This window comes from Centropristis striata, chromosome 5 (assembly GCF_030273125.1).
Source record: "Centropristis striata isolate RG_2023a ecotype Rhode Island chromosome 5, C.striata_1.0, whole genome shotgun sequence".
Lineage (NCBI taxonomy): Eukaryota > Metazoa > Chordata > Actinopteri > Perciformes > Serranidae > Centropristis > Centropristis striata.
The window spans coordinates 29961995-29985973 of NC_081521.1; the positions used below are offsets into that span (position 1 = coordinate 29961995).

Genomic DNA, 23979 nt, shown 5'->3' on the forward strand with positions numbered 1-23979 from the left:
CAGCAGGTATAAAGCCTTTTAACACCCACATTTATTTATTTATTGCCTATTTAGCATAATCAAATGGAAAAACCTTTCCTTTTTTATCTAACTGTATATTTGTAACAAATGGATGAGTGTTCATTTAAAGACAATGAATATTTACTGGGCCATTTTGAAAAGTCACTCCTTTTTTCTATTCAACAATTGGTGTATATGCATGTAAACATTATGGATATACTAACCAAATACAAAGGCAATAACAGATTAATTTGTTTACAAAACATAATGGGATACATAAGTAATGGGGAAAGGAAAAATAAAATGATTTGAGGGAAAAAAGGTAGTTTAATAAAAAAAATATGTAAAGAAAAGCGAGGGGGATAAAATAAAAATAAAAACATGATGTGATCTGTTTAGATTTCAGATTAGTTCAGGATGGGTTTGATTTAGTTTTATTAATTTGTTCTGTTTGTGTGTTCTCCAAGATTCATGATGTTTTAGTGCAAACATCTTGCCTGAAGAAAATATGCAAAACAAACAAAATAACCAAAAATAAATTAATACAATATTATAACAAAATAAAGGAGCTACGAATCTAAAATATAAGAAAATATTACCATTACAGTAGAAAAAAGCAGTATATATTGCAAGGGTTTCGCTTGCCTTATGGCAGCAGATATAAATTGCAGAGTATTCTTATAGAAGGAGACAGTGGGACACTACAGCCAAGAAATGGGGATAAAGTAGTGGTAACTTCTGTGTGCTGTGTGGAAAAGCTTATAACAAAAGAACTGTAAGACCAAAATGCATTCATGAGGCTTCATTAAAAATATTCCATATTCTAGTTTCAGTTAAAATGTGCCTTAAAAAATGTGTTCATGCATAATAAGTCATATTTGCATAACAATAACTAGGACATGCTTTATGCCAGACACCTTCTACATCTTGGTGTCTGGCTGTGTCACTGAATAGATATTGGACGATAGAATGTGTATTAATAAAAAAAAAAAAGAGCTATGTAATTAAAGAAAGAAGGTGGTTGCTGGCGGGCAGGTGGGTTTTAGGAGGAGAGGAGCTGTAAAGAGGCCGAGTCAAACAGGATTAATGACTTCAGTTGGCTGAGTTTTTCCAGAGCCATAAATATTATTGAATGCAGCTTTTGTGTACATTAGTTCGGCTGCAGGAAGCAAGTGTTTACATTTCCACCTAGCATGGTCCCAGTGTTCCCATTTATTTGCTTATATATAAAGAGACAAGATGACAGAGCAGTTTATCTGTAAAGTTGTGATTTTTCATAACAAACTCTCGCTGTATATCCCTGATTTAATCAGGTAAAAGTCTCTTTGATCTGCCAAGAGGGCAGCGTCAACTACATAATTTTATAAGTGCGGTTTGAGGGGACGGAGGCCTTAGCAAATTGGAAGGAAGATAAGGAAAATGCTAAAATAAAATAATTAAAATAAAATTGCTGCTTCTTCTTCTTGCTCATTTTTCTAAATATCTGCCGGTCAAAATGTCAAACTCTACATTATGAGTGTTAGAAAGTAAAGAAACAGTCAGACGTGCAGAAATATTTCATAACGGCTTTTATTATGGTCAAAGATGCTTTTTATAAGTGTCATAAATGTGTTTGTTTTGAATGGAAGTATTCTTTTATCAAGTTAAATGAGAAAAATGTTTTCAAATAAATATATACATCAAAAGAATTGAGTAATTATGAAACCCACATTAAAGTGGTTTTGTCCAGCTAGGTGACCGTAGTGCATCCCCTAGTGTTCAGATGTAAGACTACACTTTTGGTATAGAGCTGTTTCATTGTGTGGAGGGCAAAAAGCACATTTCTGACACTACATTCCCTTTCTTTTTCTTAAACCAAGTAAACCACATTATCCCCATGAGTAGTAAATTCTTCATTTTCCTTCCCCACACGTTTTCACCTAAAGATAAACGACAAATAACCCTCCTTATCCTTCCCTTGCATGTCGACAAACTCTTCACAGTGTTGAATAATTGTGCATCAACAGCTACCCTGATTCTCTTTATGACAACAGGATGTAAACATTGGATGAAGGTATCCATAGGTTTTATAATACAAACAGAATATACTTTAAAAACACCTGCATGCCCTTATGTTTTGCACTTTGCAGAGCACCATGACATCCTCTGGAAATTGCACTGTAAACTAAAGTAGCAAAACTATCTATTAGATGGACCACTGACAACCTGATGACAGGTATGTAATGTGAAGGCAGCAGCCATATAATAGACATATTTAATGTATTATTATGTAGGTTTTATGGTTATAAATGATGAAAAAGACATTGCATTGTGTCCGGTGGGGAGATTAAGGGTTCAGAGCGGTTTGTCCCTGGGTTAGACTTCCTCATTAGGTTTAAAAGGCGGTCGACTGGATCATCCCGTACGCCTCGTACAGTCTGAGGACGAGCTCTCTCTTCTCCTTCTCAGGCAGGAAGCACGACTCTGCAGAACTGATGTTCTGTAAGAAACACAAAGAAGTCAATAAAGTGCACGTTAAGTGTGCTTTAATCAACTTTTAACACTCTCGCAGATTAGGAAATGTGCTTATTTTCTGTCCCACAGAGTAAGATGAGATGATAAAACTGTTATTGCTCTATGTATATTAACAGAAAATAGCATTTTTTTAAATTTACATCACAATATTTTAACATTTGCAGTTTTTATACTGTAGGTATTACATTTGATAACAAAAGTAATCATGTTTTGTTAAAAAAGAGAAGAACTTTTTTACATCAGACACACTGTTAAAGAAAATGTTTTTTTTAAATTATGGAACAATGTCCCAGTAATGAGCTGCCAGTACATTTTCTATTATTTTACAGATTTTTTTCTTCAACCCTAGTGAAGTCCTAATATTCTATATACTCCCCTTGTCTTAAGTGTAAAAAAAATGTATTACTAATTTCACTCAAAATAAAGCAGCATTATTGTATTTAAAATCCCAAATGTATTTTTCCACAAAGAAACCACCTGTCTTTCATCCAAAACTTTTGTGCATATCTAGATTTTCCCTCTTCACAGTTCAGAAAAACTGAAGAGATAAAAATGACTTGTCTTGAACTTCTTTGGCATTATATTTATACAGATAAGCTACAACATACTAACCATTTCCCTGACCTCCAAGGTGTATAAACGACAACAATAAATAGGAAAACATTTTTTTGGAAAAGTCATCAAATTTGGACATAAATACAGCTCATTTAGTTTTTCTTGTTGGTCGTTTTGGACCCTTAAGACAAGACAAGCGTAAAGTGCACCCAATAGCCAATTAGCTTAGCTTAGCCAGTCCAACCTTTCCCTAAAAATCTGTCTGCTGGAAGGTGTTCAGTGCATAGTAAAACAAATCTGTAGTAGTGAAATTTTTTGAAATATTTTACTTAAGTAAAAGTAGTAATAACACAGAGTAGAAACACTTTTACAAATACTTGGTGGTTCAGTCCAACTACCATCCTAAAGCATCAGTATTTAACGACCTGATGATATAAATTTCTCTAGAATCGCTGACTGCGCCTTTAAAAATAAATAAAATGTAATTGTAACAATTAAAACGATCGGAGGCTTTGAAACGCTTCTTTTATGCAGCCTTTTGTTCCCGTTTTAATTAGCAGCAGAGAAAGGCATTGGCATGCACGGCGTGTCCACACCTTGTGCTATCAATTCAAACCATATTTAAACGCCTTCATCCTGTGAGCCGCTGCTGTAATTATTCATGCATTTGATCTCACCAGTCGTTTGAATTCCTCCTCGGTGAATCCCATGTATTTGTGTGCGGTGCTGTAGTCAAGGTGCAGGGTGGAGTTGAAAATCAGAGGGTCATCTGTATTCAGGGAGTAGTTTGCCTTGTCCTTCCTGAACCTGCACAAAGCAGATGATGAAATCCACACAAAAAATTACTCCTAATCCATCTTTAATGCAGGCTAATTATCAGACTGTGATGTAAAATAAACACAGCTCACGTGATGACAGGATGCCTGGTGAAGTCGGGGTCGCAGGCACCTGTGAACTTACTGGAAACTGGACACACCTGCAATCAGAGCAGCACAGAGAAACCTCATTACAGCAGTTTTTCTTCTTCCAGTTGTGATACTAGAGACTCCACTAGAGGTCAGCGTATCACTGTGCTCCCACTGGTAGCTACTGTAACAATACAGTCGACTAAAATAAACCTTGGGCGGCACCAAGAATACTTAAATTCAGTAGTTGCTATGATTGAGTTACAAACAAATGTGGCTTTGACTGTAATGCAATACACATGGGTGGCTTCAGCATGAGCAGCCTGTGCACAGCGGTGGAATGTAAGTAAGCACATTTACTGAATTACTACACTTAAGTACAATTTTGAAGAACTCGTACTGCACTTGAGTATTTCCATTTCATGTCACTTTATACTTCTACTTCACTACATTTTGAGGTAAATATTGTAGTTTTTACTTTCAGCTTTAGTTACTTTTCAGGTTGAGATTAAACATGAAAAACATCTTATTTTTTTCACCTCATAAAACTATACTAAGTAGTTTAAATGAGCCCTGCCTTGAGGCAATCAAAACACTACTTACATAAATGCATCAATAATAATATTGAAAAATCCAATAATATATTTAGAATATACATAACACAATCGGAGTGGGGCAAATCTGCATAACGAGTACTTGGAGTAATTTTACAGTGTGGTATTAGTACTTTTACTTAAGTACGTGATCTGAATACTTCTTCCACCACTGCACTAGGGCACGTTACTTCAGTATTTTAATCTCATGCCACTTTTTATTTCTACTCTGCTACATTTCTTTGTATTTCACTACAGTTATCTGACAGCTTTAGTTACTTTACAAATAAAGAGGGCAGCTAATTTGGCAACTGTTTTGATAACCGTTTCTTATTTTTCATGTAAAAGGTGATTTGCTGCTTTTCCTTTACATAAGCTTGATACATTTGATTGATTAATACGATTTTGCAGATAATATTTGCAGTGTAGAGATACAGAGTGAAGACATGCAGCAAAGGGCTCCGAGCCAGATTCAATGAGGACTAAGCCTCTGTGGTACGCTCTCTACCACCGTGACATACTTTGCATACTTTTTCTGAAGTAACATTTTCAAAGTAGGACTTTTATTATGCAGGACTTTTCCAGCACTTTGCTGTGAAGAGCAGAGCTGTCTGTCTCTGTTGGAGTTGGTGGTCGTTTCCACTTTAACACAGGAAACTTATCTTTAATCCATTATATACTTTTATATACATTATATCTTAATGAAAAATCTTACATTCCCTTTTTTGTATACTATATATATATATATATATAGTATACATATATATATATATGTGTGTATATGTATATATATATATATATATATATATATATATATACAGTTGAAACCAGAAGTGTACATACACTATATAAAAAGACACATATGCTTTTTTTTCTCACTGTCTGACATGAGATCAGACAATCACTTTTCCTGTTTTAGGTCCGTTAGGATTACCAAAATTGTTTCTATTTGCTAAATTCCAGAATAATGAGAGAAGGATTTTTTTAGACAATTTTTTATTACTTTCTTCAAAGTCAGAAGTTTACATACACTAACATTATTATGCCTTGAAACAATTTGGGAAAGCCCAGATGATGCTGTCATGTCTTTGGAAGCTTCTGATGGGTTTATTGACAACATTAGAGTTAATTGGAGACACACCTGTGGATGTATTTTAAGGCACACCTGAAACACACTGCTTCTTTGTGTGACATCATGGGAAAGTCAAAAGAAATCAACCAAAATATCAGGAAGATAATTGTGGACTTGCACAAGTCTGGTTCATCCTTGGGTGCAATTTCCAGATGCCTGAAGGTACCACATTCATCTGTTCAAATAATTATACCCAAGTATAAACACCATGGGAATGTCCAGCCATCATACCGCTCAGGAAGGAGACGGGCTCTGTGTCCCAGAGATGAACGTGCTTTGGTCCAAAATGTGCATATCAACCCAAGAACAAAAGAAAAAGACCTTGTGAAGATGCTGGCTGAAGCTGGTAAGAGTGTGTCATTATCCAGAGTGAAACGAGTACTGTACCAACATGGGCTGAATGGCCACTCTGCAAGGAAGAAGCACATTTTGGACCAAAGCTCGTTCATCTCTGGGACACAGAGCCCGTCTCCTTCCTGAGCGGTATGATGGCTGGACATTCCCATGGTGTTTATACTTGGATATAATTATTTGAACAGATGAATGTGGCACCTTCAGGCATCTGGAAATTGCACCCAAGGATGAACCGGACTTGTGCAAGTCCACAATGCTCTTCCTGATATCTTGGTTGATTTCTTTTGACTTTCCCATGATGTTACACAAAGAAGCAGTGTGTTTCAGGTGTGCCATAAAATACATCCACAGGTGTGTCTCTCATTAACTCTAATGTTGTCAATGAACCTATCAGAAGCTTCCAAAGACATGACAGCATCATCTGGGCTTTCCCAAATTGTTTCAAGGCATAATAATGTTAGTGTATGTAAACTTCTGACTTTGAAGAAAGTAATAAAAAATTGTCTAAAAAAATCCTTCTCTCATTATTTTGGCATTTAGCAAATAGAAATAATTTTGGTAATCCTAACGGACCTAAAACAGGAAAAGTGATTGTCTGATCTCATGTCAGACAGTGAGAAAAAAAGCATATGTGTCTTTTTATATAGTGTATGTAAACTTCTGGTTTCAACTGTACATATAATAAAATTTAAAGAATTGTTTTGATACTTTGTTTTCATCATGAAAGCTTTGTAGTTGTCTGCCTGGCACCGCCTGAATAAAACAATTCCACTCTGTAATGGTGATGATGAATACAGTTGCAAGAAAAAGTAAGTGAACCCTTTGTAATTACCAAGTTTTCTGCATTAATTTGTCATAATGTGATCTGATCTGCATCTAAGTTCCAAGTATAGACAAACACAGTGTGCTTAACCTAATACCATACAAACAATTGTAATATTTCATGTTTTTTGGTGGAAAAAGTAAGTGAACCGTTGGATTTAACAACTGGTTGGGCCTCCTTTTGCAGCAATAACCTCAACCAAACACTTCTGATAGCTTCTGATCAGACCTGAACAACGTTCAGGAGGAATTCTGAACCATTCTTCCTTACAGAACTGCTTCAGCTCAGCCATATCTCTCGGATGTCTGGTGTGAACAGCTCTCTTCAGGTCATTCCACAGCATCTCTATTGGATTGGGCTCTGGGCTCTGACTGGATTTTGTTTTTTGTCATTCTATATTAGATTTACTTTGATGTTTAGGGTCATAGTCCTGCTGCATCACTCGACTTCTACTGATCTTCAGCTAGCAGACAGCCACCCTGACATTATCCTGTAGGATTCCTTGATAAACTTGTGAATTCATTTTCCCCTCAGTGATAGCAAGCAGGCCCTGAGGCAGCATACGTAGTGCTGCGTGTTCTTCATGAACAATTTAACCTTTGTTTCATCAGTCCACAAAACATTTTCGCAGCAGTGTTGTGGAGTGTCAAGGTTTTTTTTGGCAAACTTCAGGCATGCAGTGATGTTATCTTTGTAAAGCAGCAGCTTCCTCCTTGGTGTCCTGCCATGGACACCATGCCTGTTCAATCTTGTGTGTGACTCGTGACTAGAGATGTTAACCAGTTCCAATGACTTCTTTAAGTCTTTACTTGTTACTCTGGAGTTCTTTTTTTACCTCATTGAGCTTTCTGCGTTGGTCCTTTGGAGTGAACATGGCTGGATGCCCACTTCTAGGGAGAGTAGCCACATCAATTAATCTTCTCAATTCGTGGACAATTTGTCTAACTGTGGACTGGTGAATACCTAAAGTCTTTGAGGTTACTTTGTAACCCGTTACAGTCTGATGCAAATCAACAATTCTTGATAACAGATCCTCGGAGGGATCTCTTTTTTGCAAGGCATGGTTCACTTCAGCAGATGCTTTTTGTGAATAGTAATCTCAAAAAGTTTGAGTGCTTTTTAAAGGTCAAAGTATCTATTCTCCTCACTCAAATCTCATTTCATTGTTAGGACTCCAAGTTTGCTAACCCCTGACTCCAATTAGCTCTTAATGGAGTCATTAGCCAAAGGGTTCACTTACTTTTTCTTCCAGCATTATGAATGTTTCATGGAAATATTCAATAAAAACATGAAAAATTATAATTGTTGGCATGGTATTAGGTTAAGCATGTTGTGTTTGTCTATACTTGGGATTAAATGCAGATCAGATCATATTTTATGACAAATTAATGCAGAAAAAGGGTTCACATATTTTTTCTTGCCACTGTAGATGATGATGAAAAGGATGATATGTTTATTAAATAAAAGGCAAACATTTTTCTGCAGAATGTAATCGTTGTTGGAGTTGCAGCTTTCTAATGAAAACTATATTGATTGTGTAAAGTTCCTCACCTCAAAGTGCATGTTCTGAGCCAGCAGTCTTTTGTACAGAACTTGGTCTTCGAGTGTTCTGTAACCGTGTCCGACCCGTTCAGCTTGCAGCACTTCTACTGCCTTAAATATCATAAGACAGGGGTCAGGAGACAAAAGGTTATAAAACACAAAAAATCCTCCATGTCAGCAGAATCTGCAGGCTATTTCTAGCAGCAACTGTTGCTGAACTGTCACTTTGAGGGATGGCTTCCTCACAGAGTGGCCACTTAATGTGGCAGTGAGACATTCTGTAGCTTTACACTAAAGACAGAGCAGCTGAGATGGACTCAAGCATGAAATAATAATCATAAATCTGCACATATGTGTGCCTATGTTTGCTCCACTTTATTGTTTTCAGGCAATCTCTAACCTTCAACTTGTCACCTTCTTGTTTCTTTTGGCTCTCTGCCGGTTTGCTGTTCATAGTGCGTGACTTCATTGTTTTGTTTAGTGGCCGAGACAATTAAGATCTCAGATGACACCCAGTTCAGAAATGTCTCGTGTTATTGTTGAGCTTTACCTCTTGCACCACAGACGGCGGCCCCACCTCTCCTGCGTGAACTGTCCTGTGGATCCCACAGCGTACTGCTTCCTGCCATCACAATCAATCATGAAAAACACATCAGCAGCCAGAACAGAACAGCCAAACATCTGGCTTTCACATCTGTGATACTGCAGTCATTAGCGAGGCGCCGTTTTATCATTTAGACATGTTTTCATGCACACTAGCTTTTTTTGAAGGGATAAAAGGTTTTAAATATGTAAATATGTCACGTCATTGTCAGACACCCTTCTGATTTCATCATCTGTTTTAGAATCCTTAACCTTGGACACGAGTGTGGGTTGCTTATTAATCTGCAGGTATCCAGAGGTCATTTGGTTATGAAGATAACCCTGAATATTAGTATGGACTCTGCTCTCTGACTCATGCTTCTTGTTAATAATTACAGCATGGTTCCATTTTCTTCCATAGGTATAGACTCAGCTTGACAGGATTTTAGAAACTCTCCACATTGTGGGTAGTGAAACACAATTTTTTTCAGAACTGAACAATTTGCTTGATGTACTGTAAGTAGGGCGATGTGGCCAAAATCTTCTATCTGGATATAGGTTTGTTTTCTGCTTAATAAATAAATAAATAGAGTTGGAGACAGTTTTTTATTGTGTTAACCAATATATGCGTGCATGGCAAAGACTGTATATAAATAATGGACTCGTTAAGTAATAAGAGACATATTTACATGAACAAAATGTTCAAATAAGCTTTCATGAAATTAAAACACGACAAACCAGTTCACGGCTGTTTAGATGTACACAGCGCCATGGATACGCATTGTTATGCTGCGGTTGTCTCAAGGTAACCACGCCCCAAATCATAAGGTTTTTTAGCATCTGTTTTCTTCTGAATGGGACCATTGTTTACACAATTAACATCATATTGCCTTGAAGAAGACTTGAAACTAGCGATTGAGACAATAATGTGAGAATTTTTTCTGAGGTAATAAATCAAGTGAGAAGTTGTCTCAAGATAGGACCAGAGTGCTTTTGCAACCACCGTTGACGACCCCTGTTGGCACACAGTTTTTCGACTGTCACGTAACCTCATGTGTAACATATTGGAGCCATAGACTGTATAAAGGATGGACCATGTGTCTCCACTTTCTCCCATTGAATAACATTGAGGCCTAAATACCCTGGACACAGGCGTTGCTATCTTGCACTGGTAATGTCAGTAGTCTGCACAGAAGTAACAGAGAATGGAGCTGCGGTATCGAGTTCCCGCCCAAACACCCGCCCGTCTAATTGCAAATCAATTACAGCCTTAAATCATGACGTTACAGCCCCGTTTATATTGCATCAGATAACTAAAATGGTTGGAGTGTTATGAACCATTATGAGCAGTCAGCTCCACTCGTCCTTTGTCCATGCAATCCATTTAAGACTTAAGCCACGTCCAGCACCGTAACATATTACCGGATTAATCTACCACATTGATTACGGTCCGACAGGCAAAACTGATTACTTACTGTGGCGTTCTCTGAATTAATCAATAAACGTTGGCCGAACACCAAATTGGATTTTCCTGAAAAGCGTCTGTGCTTAAGAGGAAATTGGTTTGGGAGTATTAGGTTTTAATGCCATTCTGTGTTGGTTACAGATAAAGACACTTCAGTCCTCATTGATTCTGAGAAAAGTAGAAAACTGTCTGTAACACATGAACTCAAACCTGTTTCACAAAGCCAGATCTGCAAGTTGGCAACCTCACTGTGATCTACGGTGTGATTTGTGATGTTGAGACACTATGTCCTCCATTAGCACAAGGTGTACAGGCTTGTGCAGATTATATAATAGAAAAATAATTTCCAAACAAGAACTTTGTTACCAAATATGAGAAATGATGACACCACATTACACATCACATTTCTCCTGAGTGATCAGAACAAGTTCGGATGTGAATGCACCCAAGAAGCATTCAGGATGCATTGAGATTTGATTGATTAGACCACTTTGAAGGTATTCTGAGCCACATATGGTCACATATTTTTAGCAGTGTGTACGCAAATGTGTCCTTGGTCATGCTGAAGTGGAAGTACGTGCTCTCATCAAAACCCAGTGATCCATTAATCCGTTCAATAGTTTTCAGGACATTTCACTTAAAACCACAAATGTGAACCTCATGTTGGTGCAATAGTAAAAAGTCAGGGGATCACCAAAGTCAGTATGATTCGTTCTCTGCTGACAGTCTACATCTTTAATTTAACACAATCCATCCAATAGTTGTCAAGATCTTTCAGTCTGCACCACTACCATCCCTAGAGACAAATCTGTCTCCACCAAACAAAGCTTCAGATTCTTTCTAAGGATTCCTGAAAGTTATTGGGGCGATTAACTGCTGCAATATTTCCATCAGCCTGTCGCCAGCGGGAACACGATGTGGACTCTGACGCTGTAAAATTCTTTTACAACCTCAAAATGAAATATGCTATCAATAAAAAATTTGCCCACTATGCTTTAATGCCAAGCTAAGCAGTCTACTTATGTATTTACACTGTCTGCATTCCCTCCAGCAATCCCCCTCAGCTCCTGTTGAAGCAGCAGAACAAGCTGCTGTTTCGCTGACATTAGCTCTTATCATTATCACCGTTAGTGCTGTAGTTGCTCGACAAGTTATTCTTATGTGTCTGGCATGTGAGTCTGTAATTAAAGTATACAAGACACACAAAAGCCAACACCTCTTTAATCACCCTTATGCTATGGCTAAGGCTGCTGGTATTATGTTTTCACACGCTCACCTCATAGGCGCTCCTGTGTTGTGGATTGGCTTCACAGTTGAGTGACTCATCCCCTGCTAGATCTATGGCGACCACACCTTCGTGCTGATATTTCTTACACAGCTCCACCACATCCATGGACCAGCCTGGAGGATTTAAAACACACATGTATGACTACACAGTTTGGTCCTGTCCCCTTAAACACACACACACAGGCGACGTGTAGATGAAATGTGAGGATAGAGATGATCTGTGCTGATCTACAGCTATGACAAACACAAAACAACATTAACAACATGCTGTAGTGACTGTATTCGTCTGGCTGACAGTAACCAGGACCAATTCTTAAAGGAATAGTGCAACATTTTCCTTTGTTTCTGAGTGAGTCTAAGTTTATGTATGAATCTACTACCAAATAGGCAGCTTTTGTTACTTTTGGACAGGTTAGTTGTTTCTCCCAGTTTCCAGTCTTTATGCTAAGGTAAACTAAACTAACTGTCTCCTTGGGGTAGCTTTATATTTACCCTGGGTGCTACTTGCTTTTAAAATGTGATCATGTGTTACCCCTGCTTTTGATTAGACCAAATTTTTCCTTTACCATTTCCCTAACCAGAAGGTGAGGTATATGGCAATGACAGTAAAGCCTCACACATAGCCGGCTACGTCCAGATGTATTGATTCTTCTAGCATGTTAGCAGATAACAACGCTGTTATCACCAAATGTCATGTTGTTTGGTTCACTTGATCTGAAATCTTTTGCTCATAGCGTTGCAAACTATATTAGATATGTACAACCTTATTCATAAAATACATTTTTCATGATTCTTTCTTTGTTTCTTTGTTTCTTTGTTTCTTTGTTTCTTTCTTCACTTTTTATTTTAACCTTAGTTACTGCCTTCCCAATGATCGTGCTATTTTTTTATTGTTAATTATAAAGTGGTATAAAGTTACCAAAAATGTACACCTATTTTTGGAATGTATCCATGTTATTTTGTGGCAGCTACATTAAAAAACACCTAAATATGTGATTTAAAATAATAATCATAAATATAATCCCCTAACAGTATCCGTGTTATATTAAGTGAATAAGAGGACGAAATAAAATAAGAATATAAGTCCCAGATCATCTTACATATTTAATGTAAAGTATGCTAGGTTGCCTACTGTTTAAACATCAACAGATCTAACTGCATGCCACAGCTTGTACAATTTTCCTAAAACAGCACTTCTCTATAATGAGTCAGATATGCTTCATATGTCTGGAAGTCTTTTACATAGACTTTATTACCCGGCGATATAACAGCATGTTTTGCAAGAGATGCAAAATCCAGAATGGAAGATATGAAGCTCACTTGGCTGTTGCAACACAGGCAGGAAACAGCTGCATTAAGGAGCAGTGCTGATCTGCAACAGACAGATCAATTACAGTCACTGCTGCTGCTACAGCAACTGCTCGTGTTACAGTTATTGTACACAGTGACTGATTACCGCTGCTGTTATTTATATTACTACTACTACTCCAACTAATAGCACTAATATAGCAGTACTGTTCTGTGAAAACTATGTATCTCCAAAACATTTTTTTGTCTTTTCATGAGCTCAGGGTGGCGATATTAGTCTGTCAATCTTTGGTTCAGACTGAAATATCTCAACTATAGGATGGATTGTCAATAAATTTTGACAATGTTTTGATCTACTTTATCTTCATCAGGTCAGAATGTTTAAAAAAGAGGAACACACCCATATTTATAAAGGTAGCCCTATGGGTGTACACACCCATTAATATTTAAATAATCCTAGCCTCTTTCCTAATCTTAACCTGTTTATAAAATGTTTTTATTATTGATTGTCTAACCCTAACCCAGCTAGGTGTATTTTAGCCACCTAAAAAATGCAAAGTTAAAAAAATCAGTATCAATTTTAAGTGTATGTTCTGTTTAGAATATTTTCACTGCTTTATCTTGCCATCAGGTAGCCCTGTTTACGGGGGGAATGAAGCTGTTCTATGTTTCCGTGAAAGCCACCAGACTACATTGACAAAAACAGTAATTTTACCTCACAGAACATGTGAGTTTCGAGTTTAAAGCTGCCTTGATCGTTTAGTTTGTTCGCATTATTGTGTGACTTTGTAAAGGGTTAGTTAGTGCACAAACCAGGTTAAATAGTAAACTTATCAATTTATTATAATACTAAATATAGTGTATAGTGAGACTGATTGAAGTGGGAGTGTGACTCTTAATATTAATGGTTTATTTAGATTTAAAAGTAGGAGAATTTTCCTAACCCATAAAAAACCCCACATGGTTTTCACTGTATAGCCACAAATGTAGCATTATGTTATAATAAGAATTGTGTGGATTCAAAACATGTATAAAGTTTTCTGAGTGCATTGTGTCTTTCTGTGGTGCTGCTGCTCATTATCTAATCAGAATAAGTGAGGCAGAGCTCAGAGACAAGACAGAAGACAGGACAGTAAGGAGCCTTATCTCACAAGGTTGTTTGGGCAGACAGGAGCATGAACAGTTCATTACTTGGCATGTGGCGCATGCAGCATAGAATGGACCTGGCTTTGATTTTGAAGGCCCTCTCCCCCTCGCTGAGGCCCTCGTTAACCAGGTGCACCACCTCGTCTGGGCTCAGGTCGCCCCTGAATGAAGACAGTGAAAAAAGAAAACATGCAATGAGTCAAACTTTCCTTCCTAAAAAGCACAACACCAGGTTTTGTGAAGGCCGAAGGCTTACTCTTTCTGGTCCCATGGTATGGGGTCCACTTTAGTGTTCGCCAGGAAATGCGGGCTGTACCTGACCTCGACATAAATCACTCCCTCCTTGGCTTTGTCCTCTACGAACTCATAGGCGATCCTCTTTATGGCTTCTCTGTCCCCACTGTAAAAAAGAACAAAGAAAAACACAAAATTAATGACATTGCCCTTTGGCTCCAATAATCTCTTATCTCAGTTTTAGAAATAAAACAATTAGCCACTGCTAATCCATCATCTTAACTATTATGGCTTTCAAAATTAGCAATATAAGCATTTACAGAGTGTTGCTGATATGATGGCATTGATGTCATTCAAACACCTCCTACACATGTTAAACTGTGTATGCAACATTATGGTTGATGTAAAGGCTTCATTAACTGTATCATGTGACCATTGTCAATTTATTTTAAAAAGTTTTACACATACACTTTAAGATGTAGAGGAGTAGTAAAAAACTTTAACTGAAGGGAAAGTAATGTGACTTTCGGGAAAGCAGGAAAGAATATTTTCTATTTTTAATCCTGGATTCATATTTTACTTCAGCCTTCCCTCCTGAGAGTCATTGTAACTTCATTCTAACGTGCAGATATTTTTTTCACAGAAGCAACTGAGGTCTGAACCACTAGTGGTGCAACCACTAACATAACTTGAGCACTGCCCAGTGGCAACATTATTATCAGGTTATATTTTGTTTGTTGATTTATTTATCTGACGGCTGCTGTATGACACATTTAATTGACTAATAGATGTATCTATCTATCTGACTGAAGCCTGACAAAATGGATTTTGGATCTTGTGATCCCATGCCTCCTATATGATCTGGGGAAATTTTTTGAATTTTGCCGCCATGCAAGGTAAACAAATCTTCCTGTTGCTCTATCTTTGTAAACATGAAGATCTGCTTCTTTGTCTTATAAGACAGGAAATCTGATGATCTTTGGACTTTTTGTTTTTGGACAAAATAGACTTTGACCTTTAAAAAATGTACCAGCATTTCTTACTATTTTCTGAATACATTTTCTAATCTAAAGGGATTAATCTGTAATCATTCATAATCATCAATTCATCAAGTATATCATATCCAGGCCCCTTCCTCAGCCAAACAATTTTCAGACATTCTCTTACCTTTTGATTATAAAATGTTACAACTAAAACCTTTTGGTCTGCCCTGTCCATATTATTGTGCTGCATGACCATACACAGAAGCATTATTGTGACAATATTAGAAGAACCACAGCTCCATATTTCCCCCTTTCCCCTTCAGCCTCAGCAGCACATATCACATGACGGACAACAACACAGCTTCCAGCATTTACACAGTTCTGTATGCCTGTTGTTCTCCAGCATCCTCTCATTACCCTCCCGCCCAAACACACATCACCACTGAGCTCATACAAAAATTCTACATGAGCCAAACCAAGCTAGCAAGTTCTGTATGTTGTTGGAAGCCACACTGCACACAAGGCTTTCAAGACCCTTGATACAAGAGGCTCCATTCTGCAGAACTACACGCCACTACAGACCGTCATTGTGGAAAGCTGTCATGGCTGCTGAGTGTCTTTATTTGGTCTTTTCCTCACAGTTCAGACCTGTCACTCGAGGACTAAATATAACTTTCTGGAAATGGTCTCTCCGAACAACTTTACTCTCCTCTAGGTTTGGTTGCCAAGGTGACACTTGATATCAATAATGATGACATGTTCTGCATGTCTGGCATTTAAAAACCCTTCCCCACCAACACCATTAAAACAACTATAGGGAACTTGTAACTGGTTTTGATTCGGTTTGATCTAGAAAAGGAAACAAGAACGAGCAAGTATATTGGCTATTTCTATACAGTTACTTTAAATGATCGGAGGAAATCATGCAGGTTCTCCTGAACCATTAGCCCAGACTCCATAGGGGCCTCTGGCAGCGATCAGCCCATCATATGTCTGCATGACCACCTCCAACCTGCAGTTGGAGCTCCAATGCGAATCGCCAGAATTCCTAAAGGAGGCGGAGAGGTCCGTGGCTGCCAACAGCTGCTTCTCCCCTGGCTTCCTTAGAGCCAACACCGACAGCACGCTGCTGGAGGCCCACATTGTTTAGCTGGCCCTGCTGGATGGAAGTGAGGCACAGAAGAACCAGAACCAGGACTGATCAGGGCAGTGCCCCGCTACAGTAAAATGAGAGGTTTTCTCAAGGTAGTCTGGTGCGACATACCAGCTTTTGTCCACAGACGCCACTAAACTCACACAAAATGAGAGTTCCTTGAAGCTGCTTTAATCGCAAACTATACTACACATTGGTGTTAAGGGGTTGTATGCGTCATAATTGCATAACGTAAGTGCATGTGTGTGTTAACAAACTGACCGCACTTTGACCCTTATCCAGAGCTTTGTGGAGTAACATTCCTGTGACATTAATGAGAGTAGACCCTTGCTCTTTGCACTCACCTGCTCAGCAAGAAAACACCTTAAGTAATTATAAAACGGAATCATTAAAGGGCAACATGTCAGTACTTACGCAACCACGTGCATGTACTCTGCGAACTTGCCCAGGAACTTGGTGAGGGTGGCTGGCTCTTGGAGGACAATAATCTGCGTCATCTCCTCCACGGTATTCCCTGGCAGAGTGATGCCGCGTCTCCTAGAAGGAGAGGGGGAAAAAAAGAAACAGCTCAGGGGCAGGGTTGGAATTTGAATGAGTCATTTGGCTGATACCAATAGTAGAGTGTTAAAGCTGCTCAAAACTATATTTTTACATAAACAATGTGTCAGTTGACTATGTGTGACGTGAAAGGTGTTGCCCATTGTGACCAACTGATTCGCCAGAATGTCCATTCAGCTCAACGAACCATTTTAGCATCTTTCAGCTCATTGTTTTGCTTTATAGTCCACAACATAAAGGTGTGGTAGTGCACATTGGGGAGCGTCAGCAATTAGCTAACCACTTGGAGAATTATTGCAGTTGAGAGCTCGCAGGTAGCAGTGCTAGTGAGGAGTCAATCACAACCCAGCCACATTTTTTTGTATTTTGAGTACAGCTCCTTGGGCTAACTCTAACCGTTCTTATTAGCACCATGTTCAGGAAGCTGTTTTGTGTAAAATACTCTGGAATAAAACATATTGGATGGATGGAATCGAGAAGCTACCCATTTTCTCTCATCGCAATCTTGGTTTTATGCAATCAGCGCAAAATAGATCAGGAGCCAGAAGAATGCTATGTTATCAGCTAGAGCTAGCAAGCAAATAGCATCTTTAATTCACAATGCCAGCGCCTTAAGAGTGCCTTTTAGTCTAACTGAATGCTGAACAAGACATTTTTAACCGACCAAAATGTTACAGGTGACTTTAATGAACACACTGTGAAATCCTGCTTTATCATTTATTTTACCCTAAAGTTTAAAAAAAAGTATGCTGTAGTGAAGAAGCCTTGAAACTAGTGATTGAGGCCATAAACTTGATAGAAAAAAGTTTGCTGTGGTAATAAATCAAGTGAGAAGAAGGGTCACGTTGTAGTCGCCCCCTGCTGGCCATTAGAAAGAATGTAGGTTTAAGGCACCACTGAATTGGCTTCACTTTTCTGACCTGGAAGTTGCCACTTGGCCAATTCACAGGGGCAGTTTATCAGTTGTGCTCTTCATTCCTTTTCAGAAATTACCTACCACAACTACAGTTAATCAACAAAACTTGAAAAAAGCAATGATGTTTTCTTATCAATTAATGAACTTACCTCGCAACATCGAGAATAGTCTGCACCCTGATGGCTCCATCGAGGTGCACATGCAGCTCAACCTGTGGATGAGAAAAATACATGATCAAAACAAAATATTTTTAAACAGATAGGTGTTGCTATATATCTGAGCCCCGTCTGGACACAGTTTAAAAAGTTAAAAGTGGAGCACGACCGAGTGTTGCTCAAAAAACAGAGCAGCCCGAGAGAGCAGTGGAAGTGGTGTTGCAGTTCAATGTTTTGGCTGCATGCCATCATGAATGCAGTGCGCATGACTGGGCAACAAGTAGTGAAAAGGCCAGCAAAGGGTCAAAGAAGATTAAGTGTTCTGGCACTGCTGAGAGCTGCGAGTTAGTCAGGCCGAAGACACCGACATGAATCAATGCTCCTATCTCAACTGATGCCTAAACTTCATCATTTGGAGTGAGGTTTGAACTAAAATTATTTCCTAGTTGTGGTTGGGAGCCATGATGAGGGACACATTAGAGAGAAAAAGAAACAGATGGAAGACCTCCTTGTTTTTCCAAAATAGCAAAATACTTTTTGGTGTTGCAATTCTCCAGCACATTCTCTCCCTGCTACCTTCAAGCCTGAAAACTTATTTTCTAAATCTAATTTTGACTTAATGATGGAACCCTTCATGAGCACACTGTTTCTACCATTGTCAGAACAGTTGAGCTGATTAGTCAATGAATCAATACCTTAAATACTAAATAAGCAACAATTTAGAGGTTTTTCAACAGATTTGTTAAACAACTTAATGTAAAAAAGCCATCAAACATCAGTTAAAATGTTAATAAGACTCTGTTGTTGAGCAGTTGAGCTCCATCCAGCTGTTATAAGTAATTACATTCACCCCTGGAAAACATGTATTTTAGAAGTCTGTCTCTTTTCATTCCAAAAATTCACTATATCGGATGCCATATTGGTAATCTGTGACTTTTTCCCCTGTAGAATTAGTATCGGCTTCAAAAACCCCATAGCGGTCTGGCCTTAATATCCTAATCTTTGCCATGAAGCTGCTTTGAACTTTATTGACGTTTATATTTTAATGCCTGAGCAGCGTGTAATGTTGAATACAACTTTGGCACAATGATTATATTAACAATTCTTGGTCAAATGCCCTGAATAGAGATTTTCTCAGGCTTGAATGCTTTCTGTTGGCTTCAGGACCTGAGAAGAAATCATTCACAAGTGATTTATAACACGAAGGAAATGTGGCAGATTGTCAATGGAAACATTACTTTGGAAATGTTACTGACTGGAGTTCCTCTTAACACACAAATGCCACTTCCCATGTATTTTTGTTATATAAGTTATTTTGGATTTACAAAATGGAAATAAAAAACAAATGGCCTGCAATAATGTTTTTTTTCATAGTATGTGGTCAGAATGTGTATCACAATGTATTTTTAAGAAGATCCACATCAGCCGTCTTGTGTGTTACAACTGAATTAGTAGATGTTAATCAGCAACTGTTTTGATAATTGTTATAATCCAACATTCCTTGCTCGGATTTGCTGCTTTTCCCCTGTTTGATATTGTTGTAAATTGTATATCTTTAGAGTTTGATTGAACAGGAAACATTTGAAGATGCCACCTTGGACTAGGAGCGATCACTTGGATTTTGAGGGTAAGTTTTTCCATTATTTTCTGATGATGTGTGTATAGAATGATTCATTAACTAACCCCCCTAATAACCTGTTAATAAATAATAAAAATAAAGCCCTAATTATGATTAGATTAAACCTGCTGTCTTATCACCTTACTGCTTTTATAGATAGTAAAAAAATGCACAGCTGTGGCCATCTGTGATGAAAGACACAAAAAAAAAGAAAACAGAAAAAGATGTTGAGATCAGATGTTTACAACAAGAAGTAAAGTGTGTTTCTAAGAACTGCTTGAGTGTCTCTTTCGTTTATATTTATTTTCTTCCCTTAAAAGCCTGTTGTGGTGGAGTGTCGGACAGCCGGTAAACCAATCTGCAGCTACAGGACGTCCTGTAACAATTGAATCAGTACATGCAGCACTTCCTGTTATGGTAAGTTATACACATAAGTGGAGTTATATAATTTCAATGGGAAGCCACAAAACATAGAAAGTTTGTAAAGCAGTTGTGACTCAGTCAATGCATCATTTTAGGTTCTGTCAGATTAAGCTTTTTATTTCTGTCTGTATTTATCATTATCAATGTTAATCTGAACCAGAACAGAAGCTCATTGCATGCAGACTGTCTCGTCAATCCCACTAAAAGTTTGAGCTGAAACGATAGAAAATGTATCTGCAACTATTTTAATGCTTGATGAAGACATTTTTGAGGCAAAAATACCAAATGTTCTCTAGCTAAAGTTTCTTGTTTTTGGGATTTTTCTGCTTTTCTGTTTTAAATAACTGAATAACTCAAGGACCAGAAAACCAATAAAACAAAGCTTTCATGTAGTTTTCGTAGACACAAAGTGATGGACAGATTAAAATAATAGATTAATTGACAATAAAATAATCATTAGTAGTACTCATTTACAGTTTTTTCTTCATCTGAAGTGATAATAATCTCAAAATAATTGGGGTTTGGACTACTGGTTGTTTAAAAAAAGAAGACACTTAACGTTAAGAAAAGTTTAAGAAAAAATTTTCAACCACATGATTAATTGAGAAGTGAATCTTTCCATTAATCAATAATGAAAATCGTTAACAGTAGGTGTACTTCAGGCATTAAGATTAAGTGCAATTCTAGATCCAAAGAGAAACAATTAGATGAGTAAATGATAAATTGTTTGACATAAAATTATTCTGCAATTATTTGGACAATTGATGATATGTATTGACGTATGTTTTTTTTGCACAAACCTGCATCCTCAATTTGTTTTGTTTAAACATATAGTTAACAATGTGAATTTGTTAAGGTTTAGGCACCAAAACTACTTTTATGTTATGTTTTGTGAAATATTGTGGTTTAAGTTCAAATAAATATGTTTGTTAAATAACTTGGTTAGGTTTAGGCAAAAAACCCAACATGCTTAGGTTTAGTAAAAGGCCGGTGTCCGCAGCGCTGGTCGGTGTCGGCAAAAGGGCCTTTCTGTGTGGAGTTTGCATGTTCTCCACGTGTCCCCCAAGGACCACCTTACGGGGACCTCTCACAAAAACATGCATTGATCCTGGTCACTATAGAGCCTCCCTCTGGTCGGTCGGGGCGCCTGATGGGTGGGGGGGGGACCGGTGGGAATAGCGTGATCCTCCCACGCGCTACGTCCCACCGGGGAATCTCCCCCTGTCAGGTGACAAGAAGCGGTCTGCTAACTCCGCATGTATCTGAGGAAGCATGTGGCAAGTTCAGGGCTCTCCCCAGACCGACAGGGACGAGGTAGCACCCAGGATCATGAAATAGGACAAACTGGGTGATAAATAAAATGGGTTACAAAATCGTGGGATAAAAATAAAAAAAATAAAAATAAAAAAAGGTTTAGTAAAAGGCCGTAGTTTGGCTTAAAATGAGAATGAAATTAGTTTGTTACATTAACAACTCAAAGTTGACATTAGTTGACCCATCCCTCCACCCCAGCCTCCTACATGCAATGATGGATGGATGGATGGATGGATGGATGGATGGATGGATGGATAGATAGATAGATAGATAGATAGATAGATAGATAGATAGATAGATAGATAGATAGATAGATAGATAGATAGATAGGATAAAAGCGTCTGCTAAATGACTAAATTTAAATGTAGATAGATAGATAGATAGATAGATAGATAGATAGATAGATAGATAGATAGATAGATAGATAGATAGATAACAAACGTTATCCGGGAGTAAATTCCCTCAAAGCGTGACTGACAATGGTGTTTAGTTGTATTTGAACTTAATTTGTAGGAGACTTACACTGGCTCCACTTTCCCAATTGGAAGAATTTCTCTGTGATTTACAATTATAAACTGAATATTTGGGGATTTTTGGACTGTTGGTTAGATGAAAAACTGACAAACACCTTGATTTTCTGACAATCTTTTAACTGAGAAAAAAATTAGAAAAATAAGTAATAATGAAAACAGCTGTTTACCAACTCCACTTATTACATGAGCACACACTGTAATTACTCTGGATCTGCTGTTCTGTGTCAGCATATGACAATGACCCCAAGAGTGGTATCATTTCCACAACAGAAAATTAATATTTAATTGGATTATCGCTGCAAGCAGTCCACTCCCACACGGCCTCTCCATTAACAATTTATGATTTCTGCACCAACACACACACACACACACACACACACACACACACACACACACACAGAGTGTGTAACAACAAAACCCACATCTCTCTGTGTGTGCTGTATGTGTCATTTCCTTTCTTCTTATCATCTGTCAGCTCCTGAGCAGAGCAGGTGCACGCTCTGCCTGAAGACTCCAAAGGGCACCAGTGAGTATATATTTCACGCCTGTGTGCCTGATTTGCATGTCAATCTAGCTGAAAATAAGAAGGAGCATTTCACTTTAAGGCTTTGTTATGCAAACCAAGTGCCTCTATACCAGTCAATAGAAGAACTAGCAATCAGGCAAAACGTATACAGAAAAATTGCAGTAAGGAGGAGGTTGCATGGATTAAAGGAGAATCCCTTCATCCAATAAGCATGCATTAATGCAGAATTACACAAGAGAAGAAGTTAAAAAGCATAATGCAAGTTCAGAAACCAGCCTACTTTATTTGTCCCATGCACAGTAAATGATATAAAACAGCAAAACTAAAGTGAGTGTGTACTTGCTCAGTTAAAAAATAAAGAACCACGTGTAAAATGTTCTATTTATTTGTCACAGTGGTGCTGGCTTTGATTCGATTTCTGTTTAGAGATCACATGTTAACCGGCAAGCAATGACATGTTCTTCCGTGTTTCACTTCAGGCATCAAACACACACGCACAAACACACACATTGTGTGACAGACAGCGGTAAATAATGGTTGTTTTTGTCTGACATTCAATTTTCTTGTTTATATTCTAACCATTCTTCTTCTTCTTTTTGTCACGAGGACCCAAACTGTATCACAATGCGAGCAAAAGCAGAGAAAAGGAAAAGTTCGTCCGTTTATAATTTACCACCTTTCCATTTAAATCATTAACGCTCCTGTTACTGTAGACCGCCGGCTGGTAACGTACCTTTGGCTTGTTGAATACCACTTGTTCAGAGGAGAGCTCGGCCATCGTACAGAGCCTGCGGCTGCCGGTGAGTCTGCTGGTGCACAGAGAGAAGACTGGGGAGCCAAAGCCTTTCGCAGCTCGTCTGGCTATTATATGCATGACTCTGGGACACGCCTTTCTGTGCAACAACCGGCAAAAAAAGCAGCCACCAAGCGCCCTGAGGCCGCCGTACAACGAGTTGTAACAGAGCTGCAGGTTGAGGTTCAGTGTGTATTAACTCATGGAGACTGCAGTAGGTAGGGGGATTAACGGCCCTTTATGGCAGCAGCTTTGCGCCCATGTGATGGGAGCTTTACCTCCGGGCTAATTAATTATGTCAAACCGGATGACACAAGGCAAATTGTAGTGTTTATGTAAAGTACTATGCATTTAAACTGCAAAAAAATAATAGTCATCATATATATCCTACTGACAGCTGGGAATGTGTTGAAATAAGAGGATTATAGTTCCTACAAGGTCAGTACATTTACTCAAGTATTGTACTTAAACACAAATTTGAGGTACTTATATTTGCTAAGGTAATTCCATTTTGGAGGTGTCAATACATTTATTTTTAAGCTTTTTGCATGTTTAGATTATAAACAA

General features: G+C 38.1%; 1 protein-coding gene across 1 annotated transcript; it reads right to left on the reverse strand.

Moving 5' to 3' along the window:
- Positions 1–1113: 1113 nt before the first annotated feature.
- ada (adenosine deaminase) lies at positions 1114–23715 on the reverse strand. The gene is made up of 11 exons (XM_059332859.1): positions 23353–23715; positions 18200–18261; positions 16991–17113; positions 14463–14606; positions 14252–14367; positions 11742–11866; positions 8969–9040; positions 8428–8529; positions 3978–4045; positions 3747–3876; positions 1114–2479 (listed from the first exon to the last, which is right to left on the reverse strand). Exons 1-11 carry the CDS (start codon positions 23491–23493, stop codon positions 2375–2377), a joined length of 1188 nt encoding a protein of 395 aa, XP_059188842.1. The 5' UTR covers positions 23494–23715; the 3' UTR covers positions 1114–2374.
- Between the last annotated feature and the right edge of the window lie 264 nt (positions 23716–23979).